The 21,954-nt window shown below is 48.2% G+C and overlaps 3 protein-coding genes across 3 annotated transcripts; 2 read left to right on the forward strand and 1 right to left on the reverse strand.

Annotated features, from left to right (window-relative positions):
* The first annotated feature begins 264 nt into the window (after positions 1 to 264).
* LOC138363704 (uncharacterized) lies at positions 265 to 1,317 on the forward strand. The gene has a single exon (XM_069323092.1). The coding sequence runs from the start codon at positions 265 to 267 to the stop codon at positions 1,315 to 1,317; it is 1,053 nt and encodes a 350-aa protein (XP_069179193.1).
* Positions 1,318 to 15,650: 14,333 nt separating this feature from the next.
* Positions 15,651 to 19,367, reverse strand: LOC138363705 (nascent polypeptide-associated complex subunit alpha, muscle-specific form-like). The gene has a single exon (XM_069323093.1). It carries the CDS (start codon positions 19,365 to 19,367, stop codon positions 15,651 to 15,653), a length of 3,717 nt encoding a protein of 1,238 aa, XP_069179194.1.
* LOC123758211 (melanoma-associated antigen C1-like) lies at positions 19,366 to 21,555 on the forward strand. The gene has a single exon (XM_069323094.1). The coding sequence runs from the start codon at positions 19,366 to 19,368 to the stop codon at positions 21,553 to 21,555; it is 2,190 nt and encodes a 729-aa protein (XP_069179195.1).
* Positions 21,556 to 21,954: the final 399 nt, after the last annotated feature.

The raw sequence follows: 21,954 nt of genomic DNA on the forward strand, positions 1-21,954 counted from the left end.
TACAGGTTTACAGGATACAGGTTTACAGGATACAGGATACAGAATACAGACTACAGGTTGCAGGATACAGGCTACAGAATACAGGCTACAGGATACAGGCTACAGAATACAGACTACAGGATACAGGATGCAGGATACATGCTACAGGCAACAGGATACAGACTACAGAATACAGGCTAGAGGATACAAGCTACAGGATACAAGCTATGGGATATAGACTACAGAATACAGGCTACAGGATACAAGCTACAGGATACAGGCTACATGCTACGGGATACAAGCTACAGAATACAGGTTACAGGATACAAGCTACAGAATACAGGTTACAGGATACAAGCTACAGGATATAGACTACAGAATACAGGCTACAAGCTACAGGATACATGCTACAGGATACATGCTACAGGATACATGATACATGCTACAGGATACAGGATACATGCTACAGGATACATGCTACGGGATACAAGCTACAGGATACATGCTACAGGATACAGGCTACATGCTACAGGATACATGCTACAGGCTACATACTACAGGATACATGCTACAGGATACAGGCTACATGCTACAGGATACAGGATACATGCTACAGGATACATGCTACAGGATACAGGCTACATGCTACAGGATACATGCTACAGGATACAAGCTACGGGATACAAGCTACAGGATACATGCTACGGGATACAAGCTACAGGATACAGGCTACAGGATACATGCTACAGGATACATGCTACAGGATACAAGCTACAGGATACATGCTACAGGATACAAGCTACATGCTACAGGATACAGCATACAGGCTACATGCTACAGGATACATGCTACAGGATACAGGATACAAGCTACAGGATACAAGCTACGGGATACAAGCTACAGGATACAGGCTACATGCTACGAGATACAAGCTACAGGATACATGCTACAGGCTACAGGATACATGCTACATGCTACAGGATACATGCTACAGGACACAAGCTACAGGATACATGCTACAGGATACAAGCTACATGCTACAGGATACATGCTACAGGATACATGCTACAGGATACAGGCTACATGATACAGGATACATGCTACAGGATACAAGCTACAGGATACATGCTACAGGATACATGCTACAGGATACAGGCTACATGTACAGTATACATGCTACAGGATACATGCTACAGGATACATGCTACAGGAAACAGAATACAGGATACATGCTACATGCTACAGGATACATGCTACAGGATACAAGCTACAGGATACATGCTACGGGATACATGCTACAGGATACATGCTACAGGATACAAGCTACAGGCTACATGATACAGGCTACATGCTACAAGATACAGAATACAGGATACATGCTACATGCTACAGGAAACAGAATACAGGATACATGCTACAGGATACAGAATACAGGATACATGCTACAGGATACAAGCTATAGGATACAGGCTACTGGATACAGGCTACAGAATACATGCTACATGCTACAGGATACAGGCTACATGATACAGAATACAGGATACAGAATACAGGCTACATGCTACAGGATACAGAATACAGGCTACATGCTACAGGCTACATGCTACAGGCTACATGCTACAGGATACAGGATACAGAATACAGGCTACATGCTACAGGATACAGAATACAGAATACAGGATTCATGCTACATGCTATAGGATACATGTTACATGCTACAGGATACATGCTACAGGATACAGAATACAGGCTACATGCTAAGGATACAGGATACATGCTAATTGCTACAGGATACATGCTACATGCTACAGGATACATGATATAGAATACAGGATACATGCTACAGGATACAGGCATCAGGATACAGAATATAGGCTACAGGATACAGGATACATGATACATGCTACAGGACACAGACTAAAGAATATAGGCTACAGGATACAAGCTACAGGATACAGGCTACAGGATACATGATACATGCTACAGGATACATGATACATGCTATAGGACACAGGCAACAGGACACAGACTAAAGAAAATAGGCTACAGGATACAAGCTACAGGCTACAGGCTACAGGATACAAGCTACAGGCTACAGGCCTGGATTTTGTTCTCCCGGGTACGTATTTAGCGCTAGTTGAGAAAAAAGTTGCCAAAACGACTCCGTCATATACTGGAAAATATATATCCCTACTGTACCATTTTCCCGACACATTCCGTCACAAATGTGACGTATAAGTCAGAATTGAAGCACCGTAATATTGTCGTTTTCTATGAATAAGTTTCGGGAGGTTAGGATAGGTTAGGCGGGTTGGTTGGGTTCGTGCGTGTATGGACAAGCTAAACAGTCCTGTTTTTGACGGAGTGTCTCACGTGACCAGCAGGAAGGGGGGGGGGGGGGTGAGGTGGTGTCTAGCTGACCCCTGATCTTCACAGTGGAAGGTCACCACCACCACCACCACCACCACCAACACCTATTACCTATTAGGTAATAGGCAATAGGCCACTGATAGGCAAGTACTGTTAGGTAACCACTGATAGGCAAGTACTGTTAGGTAACTACTGATAGGCAACTACTGTTAGGTAACCTCTGATAGGCAAGTACTGTTAGGTAACCACTGATAGGCAAGTACTGTTAGGTAACTACTGATAGGCAACTACTGTTAGGTAACCACTGATAGGCAAGTACTGTTAGGTAACCACTGATAGGCAAGTACTGTTAGGTAACCACTGATAGGCAAGTACTGTTAGGTAACTACTGATAGGCAAGAGCCACCACAACCAACCACAGTATCTAAAGGTTCAATTATATTTGGAATAATTGCTTGGGGTAAAACTTTCCGAACCTAATCCTAACTTAACCCAATTTTACCCAACACAGAACTTATCCCAAACTTACCTAAATATATGATCATTTTTTTAATTTAAAACGCGACCAAATTCAAATTAAAAAAATAAAAATATTTGAATCTAAGCAATTGAATTTACATAAGAACAGACAAGGCGTGATTGGGAGCTTCAGTATTGAGGTTCAAGAGCTAGAGCTTGCGCAGCACGACATGGGGATAAACCTAGGTCATATGGTAGTAGTATTGAGGCTACACCCAGACCCTGCGGTGGTAGTCCCAGGGCTACACCCAGATCCTGTGGTGGTAGTCAGAGGGCTACACCCAGACCCTGTGGTGGTAGTCCTAGGGCTACACCCAGATCCCGTGGTGGTAGTCCTAAGGCTACACCCAGATCCCGTGGTGGTAGTCCTAAGGCTACACCCAGACCCCGTGGTGGTAGTCCCAGGGCTACACCCAGACCCTGTGGTGATAGTCCCAGGGTTACACCCAGACCCTGTGGTGGTAGTCCCAGGGCTACACCAAGACCCTGTGGTGATAGCCCCAGGGCTACACCCACGTAGTGATAGCCCCAAAGCTACACCCACGTAGTGATAGCCCCAGGGATACACCCAGACAACGTGGTGATAGCCCCAAGGCTACACCCAGACCACGTGGTGGTAGCCCCAGGGCTACACCCAGACAACGTGGTGATAGTCTCAAGGCTATACCCAGACCACGTGGTGGTAGCCCCAGGGCTACACCCAGACAACGTGGTGATAGCCCCAAGGCTATACCCAGACCACGTGATGATAGCCCCAAGGCTATACCCAGACCACGTGGTGGTAGCCCCAGGGCTACACCCAGACAACGTGGTGATAGCCCCAAGGCTACACCCAGACAACGTGGTGATAGTCCCAAGGCTACACCCAGACCACGTGGTGGTAGCCCCAGGGCTACACCCAGACAACGTGGTGATAGCCCCAAGGCTATACCCAGACCACGTGATGATAGCCCCAAGGCTATACCCAGACCACGTGGTGGTAGCCCCAGGGCTACACCCAGACAACGTGGTGATAGCCCCAAGGCTATACCCAGACCACGTGATGATAGCCCCAAGGCTATACCCAGACCACGTGGTGGTAGCCCCAGGGCTACACCCAGACAACGTGGTGGTAGCCCCAGGGCTACACCCAGACAACGTGGTGATAGCCCCAAGGCTATACCCAGACAACGTGATGATAGCCCCAAGGCTGCATTAGGACAGTGAACCTTGAGATTAAAAAACATTAAAAATCTTATCTGATGTTACTGGAAGCCTCAACAAGCTTAGTGTTTCCCGATAAGATATTATGGGTTGATCAACACACACACACAGGAATATGATAACATCAACAAAGCATGCACAGACAGGGCAGCAACAACAGTGGCACACAGAATGGGAGCTAAACCTCTAGCCATGGGAGACCTAAATCATGGAGAGATTGACTGGGAATCCAGAAATCCTCTAGTGGGGAAGAAACGTGGGGAGCAAACTTAGTAGAAGTTGTAGAAAGAAACGTCTTAACATAACATGTAATGGAGGACATACAAGAAAGGGAAGGAGAACATATAATAACTCGCGGGTCAATAGACAGTACCAGAAAGCAGGAGGGAGTGGAGGAAATACTGACACGGCAAAGGACAGAGGTACATAAAACGGAATAGATGCAACAGGGCCAGGAATGATTACATAAACATAAGATTGGCAGAAACTATGAAAATGATATTGCCTCCAAAGACAAACTCCTACATAGCTATATAAGAAGGAAAATGAGAGAGAATGACTAAGTAAAGAAAAAGTGGGAGGCCAGTATTCAGAAAATGATAAAGAAATTTGTGAGGAGGAATTCAATGTCAGCTTCCATGGAGTGTTCACTGAGCCTGAACAACTCCCAGAGCTGGACGAGGAAGCAGCTCCTGATGAGAAACAACTAAATACTGAGGTAACAAGAGAGGAAGTAAGGATACAGCTAGCATCACTAAATATAACTTAAGCTACTGAACCTGATAGAATATTACCGTAGATGTTAAAAGAAGCAGCGTAGGTCCTCAGCATACCTCTAGCACTAATATATAATGAGTCCCTTACAAGGAGGGTATTGCCCTCCCCCCCCCCCTTGTATGGGTATTGTATACCCATCCATTTTAGGGTACAGATATTTCATCGAATCACCTCGCTTAAAATTGACCATCGAGTGCTGTCGGGGGTTGGGTTAAAAGTCTCACGACTTACAACCTTTTTGTACAGTCAGTGTGGTCTAGTTAGTATAGTACTGGACACGTTAAGGTTCATGAAGCCCTGGCTGTCTGGGTTCGAATTCTTTAGGGGTGAAGAGTTTTCGCTTAATATATATATATATATATATATATATATATATATATATATATATATATATATATATATATATATATATAAAATTACTCTTTCGTTCTCTCTCTCTCTCTCTCTCTCTCTCTCTCTCTCTCTCTCTCTCTCTCTCTCTCTCTCTCTCTCTCAACACGACACAATTTTTCCCCACACACTGAGTTTTTCTCTCTTAACCTTCCGTTCCTCGTGGCTTCTCTTTCTCCTCCCTCGCCTCGGTGGTGAGAGGGGCGAGGAGGGTGCTGGGAGCATTCCCTCTCTCTGTCTGTCTCTGTCTCTCTGTCTGCATGTTCACCTTTGTGTCTCTCCTGCTCTGTGTCCGTCTATCTCTCTGTCTTTCAGTGTATTGATATATACAGAAAGTATAAAGTATACAAAGTATTGAAATCTCATTAACGTGATGTTATCAATGAGAAAATGAGTGGGCGCTTGGGAATACCCAGAACACAGGTTCGAATCCTTATCACGGCTCCTACTGATTGTCTTAAAACAGATATTCGTCTAGACTTTGAGTAAGACTTATAGTCCGGGTTCGAATCCCCGCAACAGGATGAGATAGACCAGATGGGACTAAGGTCTGCCTGTCCCGAAAGACTTCAAAATAGGACCCGTTATAAAGCCAGAGAGTCTTATAAGATCTGAAGAGAAAATGTATATTTTCCCCTGTGTTAGTGTGATGGAGCACACACATAGATCAACAAGGATCATCGGCATATGCAAGGTAAAGAAGCGCCTGTACTGCTTTCATAAATTTATAATAGTTCTTCTAAATTATGTGCATCACATACGTCAGACCATTTCAAAAATATGCAGCGTTTTGACCTTATCAAGCACGTAAGTCGGAAAATATCCAATCGTGTATTACGACATATAGAATATAATCATATGCAACCCTTGAACAATATAGGCTTAAATAATTAAAGCCTTGACCCACAAAAATTACACCAATAAACATAATTAAGTTTAATTAATCACATGAATAAGTCAGTATTTAACGGTCAAATATTGTTTTAAAAAAATCTGTTAAAAAACTGTTATGTAAATTCTTTTGAATAATTTTGATTATCGAGACTGATATAGAATATTTTTGTAAAGTAATATAATAAAGGGGAATTAAATCCATAGCCACAAAAAAGAACTACCCACATATACCCACACACCGGGCCCGGCCGGGGGCGGTGAGTGTTGCTACCCACACCAGTGGGTTGTGGAGCCAGGAGTCACCATACCAACTCTTCAGCCCCTCCCCCCCCCCCTCCCCTCCCCTCCCTGTTGGACACACACACACACACACACACACACACACATGATAGAGATAGGGTAAATCTTGCCTTACAGCTTGATAGAATTCTACGATCAGGTGACAATTCCCCCATTTTGCACCCGCAAGATAACGTAAGCTTTTAAGGGTTGATAGATGTTAATCTTCTTGTTTGAGGAGCTGTTCACTTGAGACAGTTAAGCAAGTCCCAGCTGTGTCTGGGTACAAGTGACAGGATGAACAACCCAGCGGGGTTTCTTCCTATTGGGGAGTGTTGTACATGCTGCTATGGCGGTGTGTCCACTCACAAGATGAGTGGCGCTGCCCAATAAACTCGCCCCTCGGGGCAAAATTTAAAATTTAAAGATTAAGCAAGACAGAGAAGGCTGGGCGGACTGCATTTTCTTGGATTGTCGGAAAGCCTTTGACATAGTACCGCATAAGAGGCTGGTACATAAGCTGGAGAGACAGGCAGGTGTAGCTGGGGACACAGGTGGAAACTGAATGCCCAAATGAGCCACAGAGATATTAGAAAGAACTTTTTTAGTGTCAGAGTGGTTGACAAATGAAATGCATTAGGAAGTGATGTGGTGGAGGCTGACTCCATACACAGTTTCAAGTGTAGATATGATAGAGCCAAATAGGCTCAGGAATCTGTACACCTGTTGATTGACGGTTGAGAGGCGGGACCAAAGAGCCAGAGCTTAACCCCCGCAAGCACAATTAGGTGAGTACAATTAGGTGAGTACACACACACACACACACACACACACCACACCATGCCTAACAAACCTTTTAGAATTCTATGACAAAGTAACAAGGATAAGGCAGGACAGAGAAGGCTGGGCAGACTGCATATTTCTTGACTGCCAAAAGGCCTTTGATACAGTACCGCACATGAGACTGCTATACAAACTTGAGAGGCAGGCAGGAGTAAGCGGAAAGGCCCTAGTATGGGTGAAGAACTACCTAACAGGAAGGAGCCAGAGGGTAATGGTAAGGGGCGAGAAGTCGGACTGGCGAACAGTAACAAGTGGAGTACCTCAAGGATCGGTGCTGGGACCAATCCTCTTTCTAATTTACGTAAATGATATGTTTACAGGAGTGAAATCATACATGTCAATGTTTGCGGATGACGCAAAATTAATGAGAAGAGTTGTGACAGACGAGGATTGTAGGATCCTCCAAGAGGACTTAAACAAGTTGCAGAGATGGTCAGGAAAATGGCTACTGGAGTTCAACACCAGTAAATGTAAAGTTATGGAAATGGGATCAGGTGATAGGCGACCAAAGGGACAGTACACAATGAAGGGGAACTGCCTACCTGTAACGATTCGAGAAAGAGACCTGGGAGTGGATTTGACACCTAATCTAACTCCTGAGGCACATATAAATAGGATAACGACAGCAGCGTACTCTACACTGGCGAAAATTAGAACTTCATTCAGAAACCTAAATGAGGAGGCTTTTAGGGCGCTTTACACTGCCTACGTGAGACCCGTCTTAGAGTGTGCCGCCTCATCATGGAGCCACAACCTGAAGAAACACATAATGAAACTGGAGAAGGTTCAGAGGTTTGTGACGAGGCTTGTCCCAGAGTTACGAGGGATGGGATATGAAGAGCGTCTGAAGGAACTGAACCTTACGACACTAGAGAAAAGAAGGGAGAGAGGAGATATGATAGGAACATATAAAATACTCAGGGAGATTGACAAAGTGGAAATAGATGAAATGTTCACACGTAATAATAACAGAACGAGGGAACATGGGTGGAAGCTGGAAACTCAGATGAGTCACAGAGATGTTAGGAAGTTTTCTTTTAGCGTGAGAGTAGTGGAAAAATAGAATTCACTTAAGGAACAGGTTGTGGAAGCAAACTTTATCATAATTCTAAAACTAGGTATGATAGGGAAATGGGACAGGAGTCATTGCTGTAAACAACCAATGGCTAGAAAGGCGGGATCCAAGAGCCAATGCTCGATCCTGCAAGCACAAAAGGTGAATACACACACACACACACACACAAACACACACACACACAAACACACACACACACACATATATATATATATATATATATATATATATATATATATATATATATATATATATATATATATATATATATATACAATATATATATATATATATACAATATATATATATATATATACAATATATATATATATATATATATATATATATATATATATATATATATATATATATATATATATATATATATATATATTATATATATATTATTAAATATGACCGAAAAAGTAAGATTAATAATTCTAACACGAATTTTCTCAATCTTTCGTACATTTCTTTTCACTGTTGGAGGTAATTCAAAAATCAATTCTCCAAAATTCATTTTTATTTCTAGTCTGACGCGACACTTGAGCGCGTTTCGTAAAACTTATTACATTTTCAAAGACTTTACACATACACAACTGAATAGAACTTACATATTTCCGATTTGTTTATATCTACATTTGAGTGAGGTGGATGGGGTGAGGTGGTATTTAATAGGGTATTAATTTCATCAACACAAGACAGAACACGAAACAATGGGTATTGAAATGGAAGTGATTGTAGAAAGCCTATTGGTCCATATTTCTTGATGCTTCTATATTGGAGCGGAGTCTTGAGGTGGGTAGAATATAGTTGTGCATTAATTGGCTGTTGATTGCTGGTGTTGACTTCTTAATGTGCAGTGCCTCGCAAACGTCAAGCCGTCTGCTATCGCTGTATCTATCGATGATTTCTGAGTTGTTTACTAGGATTTCTCTGGCGATGGTTTGGTTGTGGGAAGAGATTATATGTTCCTTAATGGAGCCCTGTTGCTTATGCATCGTTAAACGCCTAGAAAGAGATGTTGTTGTCTTGCCTATATACTGGGTTTTTTGGAGCTTACAGTCCCCAAGTGGGCATTTGAATGTATAGACGACGTTGGTCTCTTTTAAAGCGTTCTGCTTTGTGTCTGGTGAGTTTCTCATGAGTAGGCTGGCCGTTTTTCTGGTTTTATAGTAAATCGTCAGTTGTATCCTCTGATTTTTGTCTGTAGGGATAACGTTTCTATTAACAATATCTTTCAGGACCCTTTCCTCCATTTTATGAGCTGTGGAAAAGAAGTTCCTGTAAAATAGTCTAATAGGGGGTATAGGTGTTGTGTTAGTTGTCTCTTCAGAGGTTGCATGGCGTTTCACTTTCCTTCTTATGATGTCTTCGACGAAACCATTGGAGAAGCCGTTGTTGACTAGGACCTGCCTTACCCTACAGAGTTCTTCGTCGACTTGCTTCCATTCTGAGCTGTGGCTGAGAGCACGGTCGACATATGCGTTAACAACACTCCTCTTGTACCTGTCTGGGCAGTCGCTGTTGGCATTTAGGCACATTCCTATGTTCGTATCCTTAGTGTAGACTGCAGTGTGGAAACCTCCGCTCTTTTCCATGACTGTTACATCTAGAAAGGGCAGCTTCCCATCCTTTTCCATCTCGTAAGTGAAACGCAGCACGGAACTCTGCTCAAATGCCTCCTTCAGCTCCTGCAGATGTCTAACATCAGGTACCTGTGTAAAAATGTCGTCAACATACCTGCAGTATATGGCCGGTTTCAAGTTCATGTCGACTAAGACTTTTTGCTCGATGGTACCCATGTAGAAGTTTGCAAACAGGACACCTAGGGGAGAACCCATGGCGACCCCATCTACTTGCTTATACATGTGCCCATCCGGGCTCAAGAAGGGTGCCTCTTTAGTACAAGCTTGGAGTAATTTCCTCAGAATATTTTCTGGTATGTCAAGAGGAGTACAGGCTGGCTCACGATACACTCTGTCGGCTATCATCCCGATTGTCTCGTCCACAGGTACGTTGGTAAACAGCGATTCTACGTCCAACGAGGCTCTTATCCCTGTGGCCCGTGTGCCCCGCAGTAAGTCAACAAATTCCTTTGGAGACTTCAGGCTGAAGGCGCAAGGAACATAAGGAGTCAGCAGGCCGTTGAGTCGCTTCGCCAGTCTGTACGTGGGTGTGTGAATTACCACCAACAGTGAAAAGAAATGTACGAAAGATTGAGAAAATTCGTGTTAGAATTATTAATCTTACTTTTTCGGTCATATTTAATAATATATGTCTACAGGAAAGACTGCTACCAAAATATACTAATATATTATATATATATATATATATATATATATATATATATATATATATATATATATATATATATATATATATATCATAGGAAGGTGAACACTGACCCAGTTGGCTTTTCTCAATATAACGATATATGGATATGTTTTTCACGGGGATATTTAAATTTTTGTAATATTTTACATTAGTCTGGGATATACCTGGATATCCTTCGCTCTCCTATCCACGTGGATATAAATATGTATTGGTATATTTTAGAATATGTTGGATATTGAAAGGAAAGACAATTTTAAATAAGCTAGGATATGTCAGGCTCTGAAATACGTAGATATTCTAGGCTTTGAGCTACGAGGATATGCTAGGATATAAGACATATAGACATATACATATACTAGGATATAAGGCAGATATACCAGCATGTGATATACAATGGGTGCAGTATACCGAGATATGATATATCGTTGTGTTATATATATTTGTTTGATATATCTGTTTGATATACCGAGGGTATGGTATATCCCTGAGCTGGGACAGGTGGGGGTTGAGCTCTGGCTCTTTGGTCCCGCCTCTCAACCGTCAATCAACTGGTGTACAGGTTCCTGAGCCTATTGGGCTCTATCATATCTACACTTGAAACTGTGTATGGAGTCAGCCTCCACCACATCACTTCCCAATGCATTCCATTTGACACGGAAAAAGTTCTTTCTAACGTCCCTGTGGCTCATTTGGGTACTCAGTTTCCACCTGTGTCCCCTTGTTCGTGTCCCACCCGTGTTAAACAGATTATCTTTATCTACCCTGAGAGAGAGAGAGAGAAAGAGAGAGAGCGAGAGAGAGAGAGAGAGAGAGAGAGAGAGAGAGAGAGAGAGAGAGAGAGAGAGAGAGAGAGAGAGAGAGAGAGAGAGAGAGAGAGAGAGCAAGCACCAATGCCCCACACTTCACACTGCCTCCCTCCTCGCCCTCTCTCTTTATCCCCCGTCATTCACACATTACATACACCCATACATCACATTCACCCGTTTGTAATGTTTCAAAAACCTCTTATAAAACCCAACAAAACAGACATGAATAATTATCTAATATAACTATTCCATATAATTTAAATACCCCCACCCAAAAAAAAAAAAAGATGAATTAATTTAGCGTCGTGTAACAAGCACTTGTTACAGCTAACTGTAACTGAATGTTCAATAATCTCCCTTTGTCGGATTTTCCGGTTTCCGTGTGTGTGTTCTCTCTCTCTCTCTTCCCTGTTTCTAATCGCCTGTTCTTTTCTCTCTCTCTTTATCGCCTCTCACTTATAAGCTACGATTTTTTTTTTTTGGTGCCGTTATAGAGGGGTGTCCGTTGTGTGTTAGGTGGAGATTACAGGAGGGGGGGGGGCGAGGCGCCCCAGCCAGCCGCCCCCCACACCGCCAGGAGCGGGCGGGCCGGAGGACATGGCGGCCCGGCCACTTGTTAGCCCCCGGTAATGTCACGCATCCAAACATTCCCTATCTAGCAATCCATCTCCCAGCACCACAGCTCGGGGGATATGCACGCCACGATGACACGAGCCTGAGGGACATGATGAGGAAGGGCAGGGAGGGGTAATGAGTGAGAGAGAGCGATGAGGAAGGGTTAATATGCCTCAAGATGAGAGCCCATTACGCAGCCTTGTGGGGAAGTTACCCGGAGACGAATTCCCTTTTTCCCTTCAACACCCCGACCTCGCTATAGCCACCGGCCCCGCGCCCGCCCGATTCTCCTCCCGATTTTTATTTGCCGCCAAATGACCGCCTGGTTGGGCGGGTTGAGGGGCGGGGTATGGGGCAGCGGGGGCAGAGAGGGTGGAGGCGGGGAAAGGTGTGGTGGAAGATTAGCGGGGAGGGGGGCGGGGTAGGTGTCGGTGGGTCGATGAGACACCCTCGCACCACCGGAGGAGAGGCCAAATGTTGTGAGAACTTGATGCGCATCTAAGCCTTCAATTGTTTTGTTGTTTACCTCTTCTACCACGTGGTGAAATTTCCCGCCAAACCCACGTAGCGGCAGATGATAGCGGGCGGCGCCAAGCCCCAGCCGCCAAAATTGCTCACACAAAAGCCACCACAAACAAAAAAGGAAAAAAGATAAACAAAAAAGAGGTACGAATGTTTCCCATGAGCGGCAGGCCGCCCCAATGGTCGCCGTTGAGCATCACAAAATCAATACCCTCGAAATTGGTTGAGGACGCGGCTAGGTAACGTCAAGATCTCCCCCCCCCCCACCCCCCCACTCCACATATTCTGCACATATGACCGGTGTGCTTGCAGCATTGCATCACGGAGATATATGTTGCAAGCGGGGAGGGGGGGGGGTAGTGCAAGTGAGGGGTGAAGTCTGAACAAAGGAGAGGTGACTGGTAAGGAGGGGGGGGGGGCAGTAGCACCCCCCCCCTCCTCCTTGCTTACAGACCCCCCCCCCCCCCAACCCCCGACCCCCTCACCTCTGGCTAATAAGCAACCATTAACCTAGAATGGATTTTAATAGCTTTCACTCCTCTCTCTCTCTCTCTCTCTCTCTCTCTCTCTCTCTCTCTCTCTCTCTCTCTCTCTCTCTCTCTCTCTCTCTCTCTCTCTCTCTCACAAGACGTGGATATTTTTACCCATAATAATGTTCTGATATCTAACGCTATCTAGAGTCAGCTGGGTATCATGCCACACTATGTCAAGTTTGCTTTTTAAAATAACATTGTGAGAAGGCCCTATCGCTGGCCTACCATCGCTAGGCTCATCCTCAAGTGATCTTAAACAGCTGGCAGATGAGCCCAGCATCTGACACACAGGGCATCTTCACGGCATCTTTGCCTGCTGGGAGATGAGCCCAGCACCCTCCCAGCGCTGGGCTCATCCTCAGCGCTGCTGATCTGAGAATACATCCGGCACGACAAGACGGCACTTATACATCTCCCGTCTCCGGTGATTTAATTGTAATATGCAAATTTTAATCCCACAGAGAAGTTCTTATAAGGTCTTCTGTAATTCTTTGATTCCACCAATATCTAGTGAGGTAATCTACTATGGGAAGGGAAAGCTCTCAGCCAGCTAACAGGAGTCAGCAGTCATCTGCTCCTGTACCCTCCTGTGTGTAAAACTAGTAGGGTAAGGCTTACCATGAGCTATGGGAAGGGAAAGCTCTCAGCCTGCTAACAGGAGTCAGCAGTCGTCTGCTCCTGTACCCTCCTGTGTGTAAAACTAGTAGGGTAAGGCTTACCAAGAGCTATGGGAAGGGAAAGCTCTCAGCCAGCTAACAGGAGTCAGCAGTCGTCTGCTCCTGTACCCACCTGTGTGTAAAACTAGTAGGGTAAGGCTTACCATGAGCTATGGGAAGGGAAAGCTCTCAGCCAGCTAACAGGAGTCAGCAGTCGTCTGCTCCTGTACCCTCCTGTGTGTAAAACTAGTAGGGTAAGGCTTACCATGAGCTATGGGAAGGGAAAGCTCTCAGCCAGCTAACAGGAGTCAGCAGTCGTCTGCTCCTGTACCCTCCTGTGTGTAAAACTAGTAGGGTAAGGCTTACCATGAGCTATGGGAAGGGAAAGCTCTCAGCCAGCTAACAGGAGTCAGCAGTCGTCTGCTCCTGTACCCACCTGTGTGTAAAACTAGTAGGGTAAGGCTTACCAGGAGCTATGGGAAGGGAAAGCTCTCAGCCTGCTAACAGGAGTCAGCAGTCGTCTGCTCCTGTACCCTCCTGTGTGTAAAACTAGTAGGGTAAGGCTTACCATGAGCTATGGGAAGGGAAAGCTCTCAGCCAGCTAACAGGAGTCAGCAGTCGTCTCCTCCTGTACCCACCTGTGTGTAAAACTAGTAGGGTAAGGCTTACCATGAGCTATGGGAAGGGAAAGCTCTCAGCCAGCTAACAGGAGTCAGCAGTCGTCTGCTCCTGTACCCACCTGTGTGTAAAACTAGTAGGGTAAGGCTTACCATGAGCTATGGGAAGGGAAAGCTCTCAGCCAGCTAACAGGAGTCAGCAGTCGTCTGCTCCTGTACCCTCCTGTGTGTAAAACTAGTAGGGTAAGGCTTACCATGGGCTATGGGAAGGGAAAGCTCTCAGCCAGCTAACAGGAGTCAGCAGTCGTCTGCTCCTGTACCCTCCTGTGTGTAAAACTAGTAGGGTAAGGCTTACCATGAGCTATGGGAAGGGAAAGCTCTCAGCCAGCTAACAGGAGTCAGCAGTCGTCTGCTCCTGTACCCACCTGTGTGTAAAACTAGTAGGGTAAGGCTTACCATGAGCTATGGGAAGGGAAAGCTCTCAGCCAGCTAACAGGAGTCAGCAGTCGTCTGCTCCTGTACCCACCTGTGTGTAAAACTAGTAGGGTAAGGCTTACCATGAGCTATGGGAAGGGAAAGCTCTCAGCCAGCTAACAGGAGTCAGCAGTCGTCTGCTCCTGTACCCACCTGTGTGTAAAACTAGTAGGGTAAGGCTTACCATGAGCTATGGGAAGGGAAAGCTCTCAGCCAGCTAACAGGAGTCAGCAGTCGTCTGCTCCTGTACCCACCTGTGTGTAAAACTAGTAGGGTAAGGCTTACCATGAACTATGGGAAGGGAAAGCTCTCAGCCTGCTAACAGGAGTCAGCAGTCGTCTGCTCCTGTACCCACCTGTGTGTAAAACTAGTAGGGTAAGGCTTACCATGAGCTATGGGAAGGGAAAGCTCTCAGCCAGCTAACAGGAGTCAGCAGTCGTCTGCTCCTGTACCCACCTGTGTGTAAAACTAGTAGGGTAAGGCTTACCATGGGCTATGGGAAGGGAAAGTCTTGCTTGTGTTCCCGTGTGAAAGTGAGACAGATGGGAATCAGTTGACATTTACCAGTCACGAACAGCCTCGAACTGTGACCAGCACCAACACATCCTCGCCACATCTACGAGTGGCCGCTGTGACGAAGCTGTTCCTCACCCTCACCTACGTGAGACCTGCTCTAGAGTCTGCATCTCCGCCATTGGTCCTGGACACCAAGAAATTACAAAATAAATCCTTAACAAAAGGGTTAGGCAGAGAGGCCTATCCTAGAGTGTGTATGAGTGTCTTGGGGGCGTGGATGAGTGTCTTGGGGGCGTGGATGAGTGTCTTGGGGGCGTAGATGAGTGTCTTGGGGGCGTGGATGAGTGTCTTGGGGGCGTAGATGAGTGTCTTGGGGGCGTGGATGAGTGTCTTGGGGGCGTAGATGAGTGTCTTGGGGGCGTGGATGAGTGTCTTGGGGCGTGGATGAGTGTCTTGGGGGCGTGGATGAGTGTCTTGGGGGCGTAGATGAGTGTCTTGGGGGCGTGGATGAGTGTCTTGGGGGCGTAGATGAGTGTCTTGGGGGCGTGGATGAGTGTCTTGGGGGCGTAGATGAGTGTCTTGGGGGCGTGGATGAGTGTCTTGGGGGCGTGGATGAGTGTCTTGGGGCGTGGATGAGTGTCTTGGGGCGTGGATGAGTGTCTTGGGGGCGTAGATGAGTGTCTTGGGGGCGTGGATGAGTGTCTTGGGGGCGTGGATGAGTGTCTTGGGGCGTGGATGAGTGTCTTGGGGCGTGGATGAGTGTCTTGGGGCGTGGATGAGTGTCTTGGGGGCGTGGATGAGTGTCTTGGGGCGTGGATGAGTGTCTTGGGGCGTGGATGAGTGTCTTGGGGCGTGGATGAGTGTCTTGGGGCGTGGATGAGTGTCTTGGGGCGTGGATGAGTGTCTTGGGGGCGTGGATGAGTGTCTTGGGGCGTGGATGAGTGTCTTGGGGCGTGGATGAGTGTCTTGGGGCGTGGATGAGTGTCTTGGGGGCGTGGATGAGTGTCTTGGGGCGTGGATGAGTGTCTTGGGGGCGTGGATGAGTGTCTTGGGGCGTGGATGAGTGTCTTGGGGGCGTGGATGAGTGTCTTGGGGCGTGAATGAGTGTCTTGGGGCGTGGATGAGTGTCTTGGGGGCATAGATGAGTGTCTTGGGGCGTGGATGAGTGTCTTGGGGCGTGGATGAGTGTCTTGGGGGCGTAGATGAGTGTCTTGGGGGCGTAGATGAGTGTCTTGGGGGCGTGGATGAGTGTCTTGGGGGCATAGATGAGTGTCTTGGGGGCGTGGATGAGTGTCTTGGGGCGTGGATGAGTGTCTTGGGGCGTGGATGAGTGTCTTGGGGCGTGGATGAGTGTCTTGGGGGCGTAGATGAGTGTCTTGGGGGCGTGGATGAGTGTCTTGGGGGCGTAGATGAGTGTCTTGGGGGCGTGGATGAGTGTCTTGGGGGCGTGGATGAGTGTCTTGGGGGCGTGGATGAGTGTCTTGGGGCGTGGATGAGTGTCTTGGGGGCGTGGATGAGTGTCTTGGGGGCGTAGATGAGTGTCTTGGGGCGTGGATGAGTGTCTTGGGGGCGTAGATGAGTGTCTTGGGGGCGTGGATGAGTGTCTTGGGGGCGTAGATGAGTGTCTTGGGGGCGTGGATGAGTGTCTTGGGGCGTGGATGAGTGTCTTGGGGCGTGGATGAGTGTCTTGGGGCGTGGATGAGTGTCTTGGGGGCGTAGATGAGTGTCTTGGGGGCGTGGATGAGTGTCTTGGGGGCGTGGATGAGTGTCTTGGGGCGTGGATGAGTGTCTTGGGGGCGTGGATGAGTGTCTTGGGGGCGTAGATGAGTGTCCTTGGGGGCGTGGATGAGTGTCTTGGGGGCGTAGATGAGTGTCTTGGGGGCGTGGATGAGTGTCTTGGGGGCGTGGATGAGTGTCTTGGGGGCGTGGATGAGTGTCTTGGGGCGTGGATGAGTGTCTTGGGGCGTGGATGAGTGTCTTGGGGCGTGGATGAGTGTCTTGGGGGCGTGGATGAGTGTCTTGGGGGCGTGGATGAGTGTCTTGGGGGCGTGGATGAGTGTCTTGGGGCGTGGATGAGTGTCTTGGGGGCGTGGATGAGTGTCTTGGGGCGTGGATGAGTGTCTTGGGGCGTGGATGAGTGTCTTGGGGGCGTAGATGAGTGTCTTGGGGCGTGGATGAGTGTCTTGGGGCGTGGATGAGTGTCTTGGGGGCGTGGATGAGTGTCTTGGGGGCGTGGATGAGTGTCTTGGGGGCGTAGATGAGTGTCTTGGGGGCGTGGATGAGTGTCTTGGGGGCGTGGATGAGTGTCTTGGGGGCGTGGATGAGTGTCTTGGGGGCGTGATGAGTGTCTTGGGAGCGTGGATGAGTGTCTTGGGGGCGTGAATGAGTGTCTTGGGGGCGTGGATGAGTGTCTTGGGGGCGTGGATGAGTGTCTTGGGGGCGTGGATGAGTGTCTTGGGGGCGTGGATGAGTGTCTTGGGGGCGTGGATGAGTGTCTTGGGGGCGTAGATGAGTGTCTTGGGGGCGTGGATGAGTGTCTTGGGGGCGTAGATGAGTGTCTTGGGGGCGTGGATGAGTGTCTTGGGGGCGTAGATGAGTGTCTTGGGGGCGTGGATGAGTGTCTTGGGGCGTGGATGAGTGTCTTGGGGCGTGGATGAGTGTCTTGGGGCGTGGATGAGTGTCTTGGGGGCGTGGATGAGTGTCTTGGGGGCGTGGATGAGTGTCTTGGGGGCGTGGATGAGTGTCTTGGGGCGTGGATGAGTGTCTTGGGGGCGTGGATGAGTGTCTTGGGGCGTGGATGAGTGTCTTGGGGCGTGGATGAGTGTCTTGGGGGCGTAGATGAGTGTCTTGGGGGCGTGGATGAGTGTCTTGGGGCGTGGATGAGTGTCTTGGGGGCGTGGATGAGTGTCTTGGGGGCGTGGATGAGTGTCTTGGGGGCGTAGATGAGTGTCTTGGGGGCGTGGATGAGTGTCTTGGGGGCGTGGATGAGTGTCTTGGGGGCGTGGATGAGTGTCTTGGGGGCGTGAATGAGTGTCTTGGGAGCGTGGATGAGTGTCTTGGGGGCGTGAATGAGTGTCTTGGGGGCGTGGATGAGTGTCTTGGGGGCGTGGATGAGTGTCTTGGGGGCGTGGATGAGTGTCTTGGGGGCGTGGATGAGTGTCTTGGGGGCGTGGATGAGTGTCTTGGGGCGTGGATGAGTGTCTTGGGGGCGTAGATGAGTGTCTTGGGGGCGTGGATGAGTGTCTTGGGGGCGTGGATGAGTGTCTTGGGGCGTGGATGAGTGTCTTGGGGCGTGGATGAGTGTCTTGGGGCGTGGATGAGTGTCTTGGGAGCGTGGATGAGTGTCTTGGGGCGTGGATGAGTGTCTTGGGGGCATAAATGAGTGTCTTGGGAGCGTGGATGAGTGTCTTGGGGGCGTGAATGAGTGTCTTGGGGGCGTGGATGAGTGTCTTGGGGCGTGGATGAGTGTCTTGGGGGCGTGGATGAGTGTCTTGGGGGCGTGGATGAGTGTCTTGGGGCGTGGATGAGTGTCTTGGGGCGTAGATGAGTGTCTTGGGGGCGTGGATGAGTGTCTTGGGGGCGTGGATGAGTGTCTTGGGGGCGTGGATGAGTGTCTTGGGGGCGTGGATGAGTGTCTTGGGGGCGTAGATGAGTGGCTTGGGGGGATGGATGAGTGTCTTGGGGGCGTGGATGAGCGTCTTGGGGGCGTGGATGAGTGTCTTGGGGGCATGGATGAGTGTCTTGGGGGCGTGGATGAGTGTCTTGGGGGCGTGGATGAGTGTCTTGGGGGCATGGATGAGTGTCTTGGGGGCGTGGATGAGTGTCTTGGGGGCATGGATGAGTGTCTTGGGGGGCGTGGAAGAGTGTCTTGGGGGCGTGGATGAGTGTCTTGGGGGCGTGGATGAGTGTCTTGGGGGCGTGGATGAGTACCCTGAGAGCACGGAAGAGTATCCTGAGAGCATGGAAGAGTACCCTGAGAGCACGGAAGAGTATCCTGAGAGCACGGAAGAGTATCCTGAGAGCACGGAAGAGTGTCCTGAGAGCACGGAAGAGTGTCCTGAGAGCACGGAAGAGTGTCCTGAGAGCATGGAAGAGTATCCTGAGAGCACGGAAGAGTGTCCTGAGAGCACGGAAGAGTGTCCTGAGAGCATGGAAGAGTATCCTGAGAGCATGGAAGAGTATCCTGAGAGCATGGAAGAGTATCCTGAGAGCACGGAAGAGTATCCTGAGAGCATGGAAGAGTATCCTGAGAGCATGGAAGAGTATCCTGAGAGCATGGAAGAGTATGTTGAGAGCATGGAAGAGTATCCTGAGAGCATGGAAGAGTATCCTGAGAGCACGGAAGAGTACCCTGAGAGCATGGAAGAGTATCCTGAGAGCATGGAAGAGTATCCTGAGAGCACGGAAGAGTACCCTGAGAGCATGGAAGAGTATCCTGAGAGCATGGAAGAGTATCCTGAGAGCACGGATGAGTATCCTGAGAGCATGGAAGAGTATCCTGAGAGCATGGAAGAGTATCCTGAGAGCACGGAAGAGTACCCTGAGAGCATGGAAGAGTATCCTGAGAGCATGGAAGAGTACCCTGAGAGCATGGAAGAGTATCCTGAGAGCACGGAAGAGTATCCTGAGAGCATGGAAGAGTATCCTGAGAGCATGGAAGAGTATCCTGAGAGCACGGAAGAGTATCCTGAGAGCACGGAAGAGTATCCTGAGAGCATGGAAGAGTATCTTGAGAGCATGGAAGAGTATCCTGAGAGCATGGATGAGTATCCTGAGAGCATGGAAGAGTATCCTGAGAGCATGAAAGAGTATCCTGAGAGCATGGAAGAGTATCCTGAGAGCATGGAAGAGTACCCTGAGAGCATGGAAGAGTATCCTGAGAGCACGGAAGAGTATCCTGAGAGCACGGAAGAGTGTCCTGAGAGCATGGAAGAGTATCTTGAGAGCATGGAAGAGTATCCTGAGAGCATGGATGAGTATCCTGAGAGCATGGAAGAGTATCCTGAGAGCATGAAAGAGTGTCCTGAGAGCATGGAAGAGTGTCCTGAGAGCATGGAAGAGTATCCTGAGAGCATGGAAGAATACCCTGAGAGCATGGAAGAGTATCCTGAGAGCACGGAAGAGTATCCTGAGAGCACGGAAGAGTGTCCTGAGAGCACGGAAGAGTGTCCTGAGAGCATGGAAGAGTACCATGAGAGCACGGAAGAGTATCCTGAGAGCACGGAAGAGTATCCTGAGAGCACGGAAGAGTGTCCTGAGAGCACGGAAGAGTGTCCTGAGAGCATGGAAGAGTACCCTGAGAGCATGGAAGAGTATCCTGAGAGCACGGAAGAGTATTTTGAGAGCATGGAAGAGTATCCTGAAAGCATGGAAGAGTATCCTGAGAGCACGGAAGAGTATCCTGAGAGCACGGAAGAGTATCCTGAGAGCATGGAAGAGTATCCTGAGAGCACGGAAGAGTATCCTGAGAGCACGGAAGAGTATCCTGAGAGCATGGAAGAGTATCCTGAGAGCATGGATGAGTATCCTGAGAGCATGGAGGAGTATCCTGAGAGCATGGAAGAGTATCCTGAGAGCACGGAAGAGTATCCTGAGAGCATGGAAGAGTATCCTGAGAGCATGGATGATTATCCTGAGAGCATGGAAGAGTATCCTGAGAGCATGGAAGAGTATCCTGAGAGCATGAAAGAGTGTCCTGAGAGCATGGAAGAGTATCCTGAGAGCACGGAAGAGTATCCTGAGAGCATGGATGAGTATCCTGAGAGCATGGAAGAGTATCCTGAGAGCATGGAAGAGTATCCTGAGAGCATGGAAGAGTATCCTGAGAGCACGGAAGAGTATCCTGAGAGCATGGATGAGTATCCTGAGAGCATGGAAGAGTATCCTGAGAGCATGGAAGAGTATCCTGAGAGCATGGAAGAGTATCCTGAGAGCACGGAAGAGTATCCTGAGAGCATGGATGAGTATCCTGAGAGCATGGAAGAGTACCCTGAGAGCATGGAAGAGTACCCTGAGAGCATGGAAGAGTATCCTGAGAGCATGGAAGAGTATCCTGACAGCATGGAAGAGTATCCTGAGAGCATGGAAGAGTACCCTGAGAGCATGGAAGAGTATCCTGAGAGCACGGAAGAGTATCCTGAGAGTGGATAAGGACACAGGATAGAGTGGATAAACGCCTAGAGTGAGAGCGAAGGTATATATTCTCCAAGAATGAATAAAACAACGTGAGGAGCCATTCTTAAGAAGAGGAGGGAGAGGTGAGGCGCTGTGGGAGAGAGAGTGAGAGTGAGGGAGAGCCGTGGGTGGGGGAGAGGCAGGGGATGATGGGGGAGGAGGTAGGAGGATAGGGAATCAGTGTAGGTGGCGGAGAGGTGAGAGACTGTCCCTAGGGAGTTGTACCATGGGAGTGGATAGGGAGGGGTAGATGGGGTGATGGGTAGGGGAGGAGGGGGATGGGTAGGGAGGGTTAGGGAAAACGGAGAATGCTAGCCTAGCGGAAGCTCAAATGTCGCCCGAGGAATATTTACCTGATACATGTGTCACCAGGTG

The sequence above is a fragment of the Procambarus clarkii genome, chromosome 11 (assembly GCF_040958095.1).
Source record: "Procambarus clarkii isolate CNS0578487 chromosome 11, FALCON_Pclarkii_2.0, whole genome shotgun sequence".
NCBI lineage: Eukaryota > Metazoa > Arthropoda > Malacostraca > Decapoda > Cambaridae > Procambarus > Procambarus clarkii.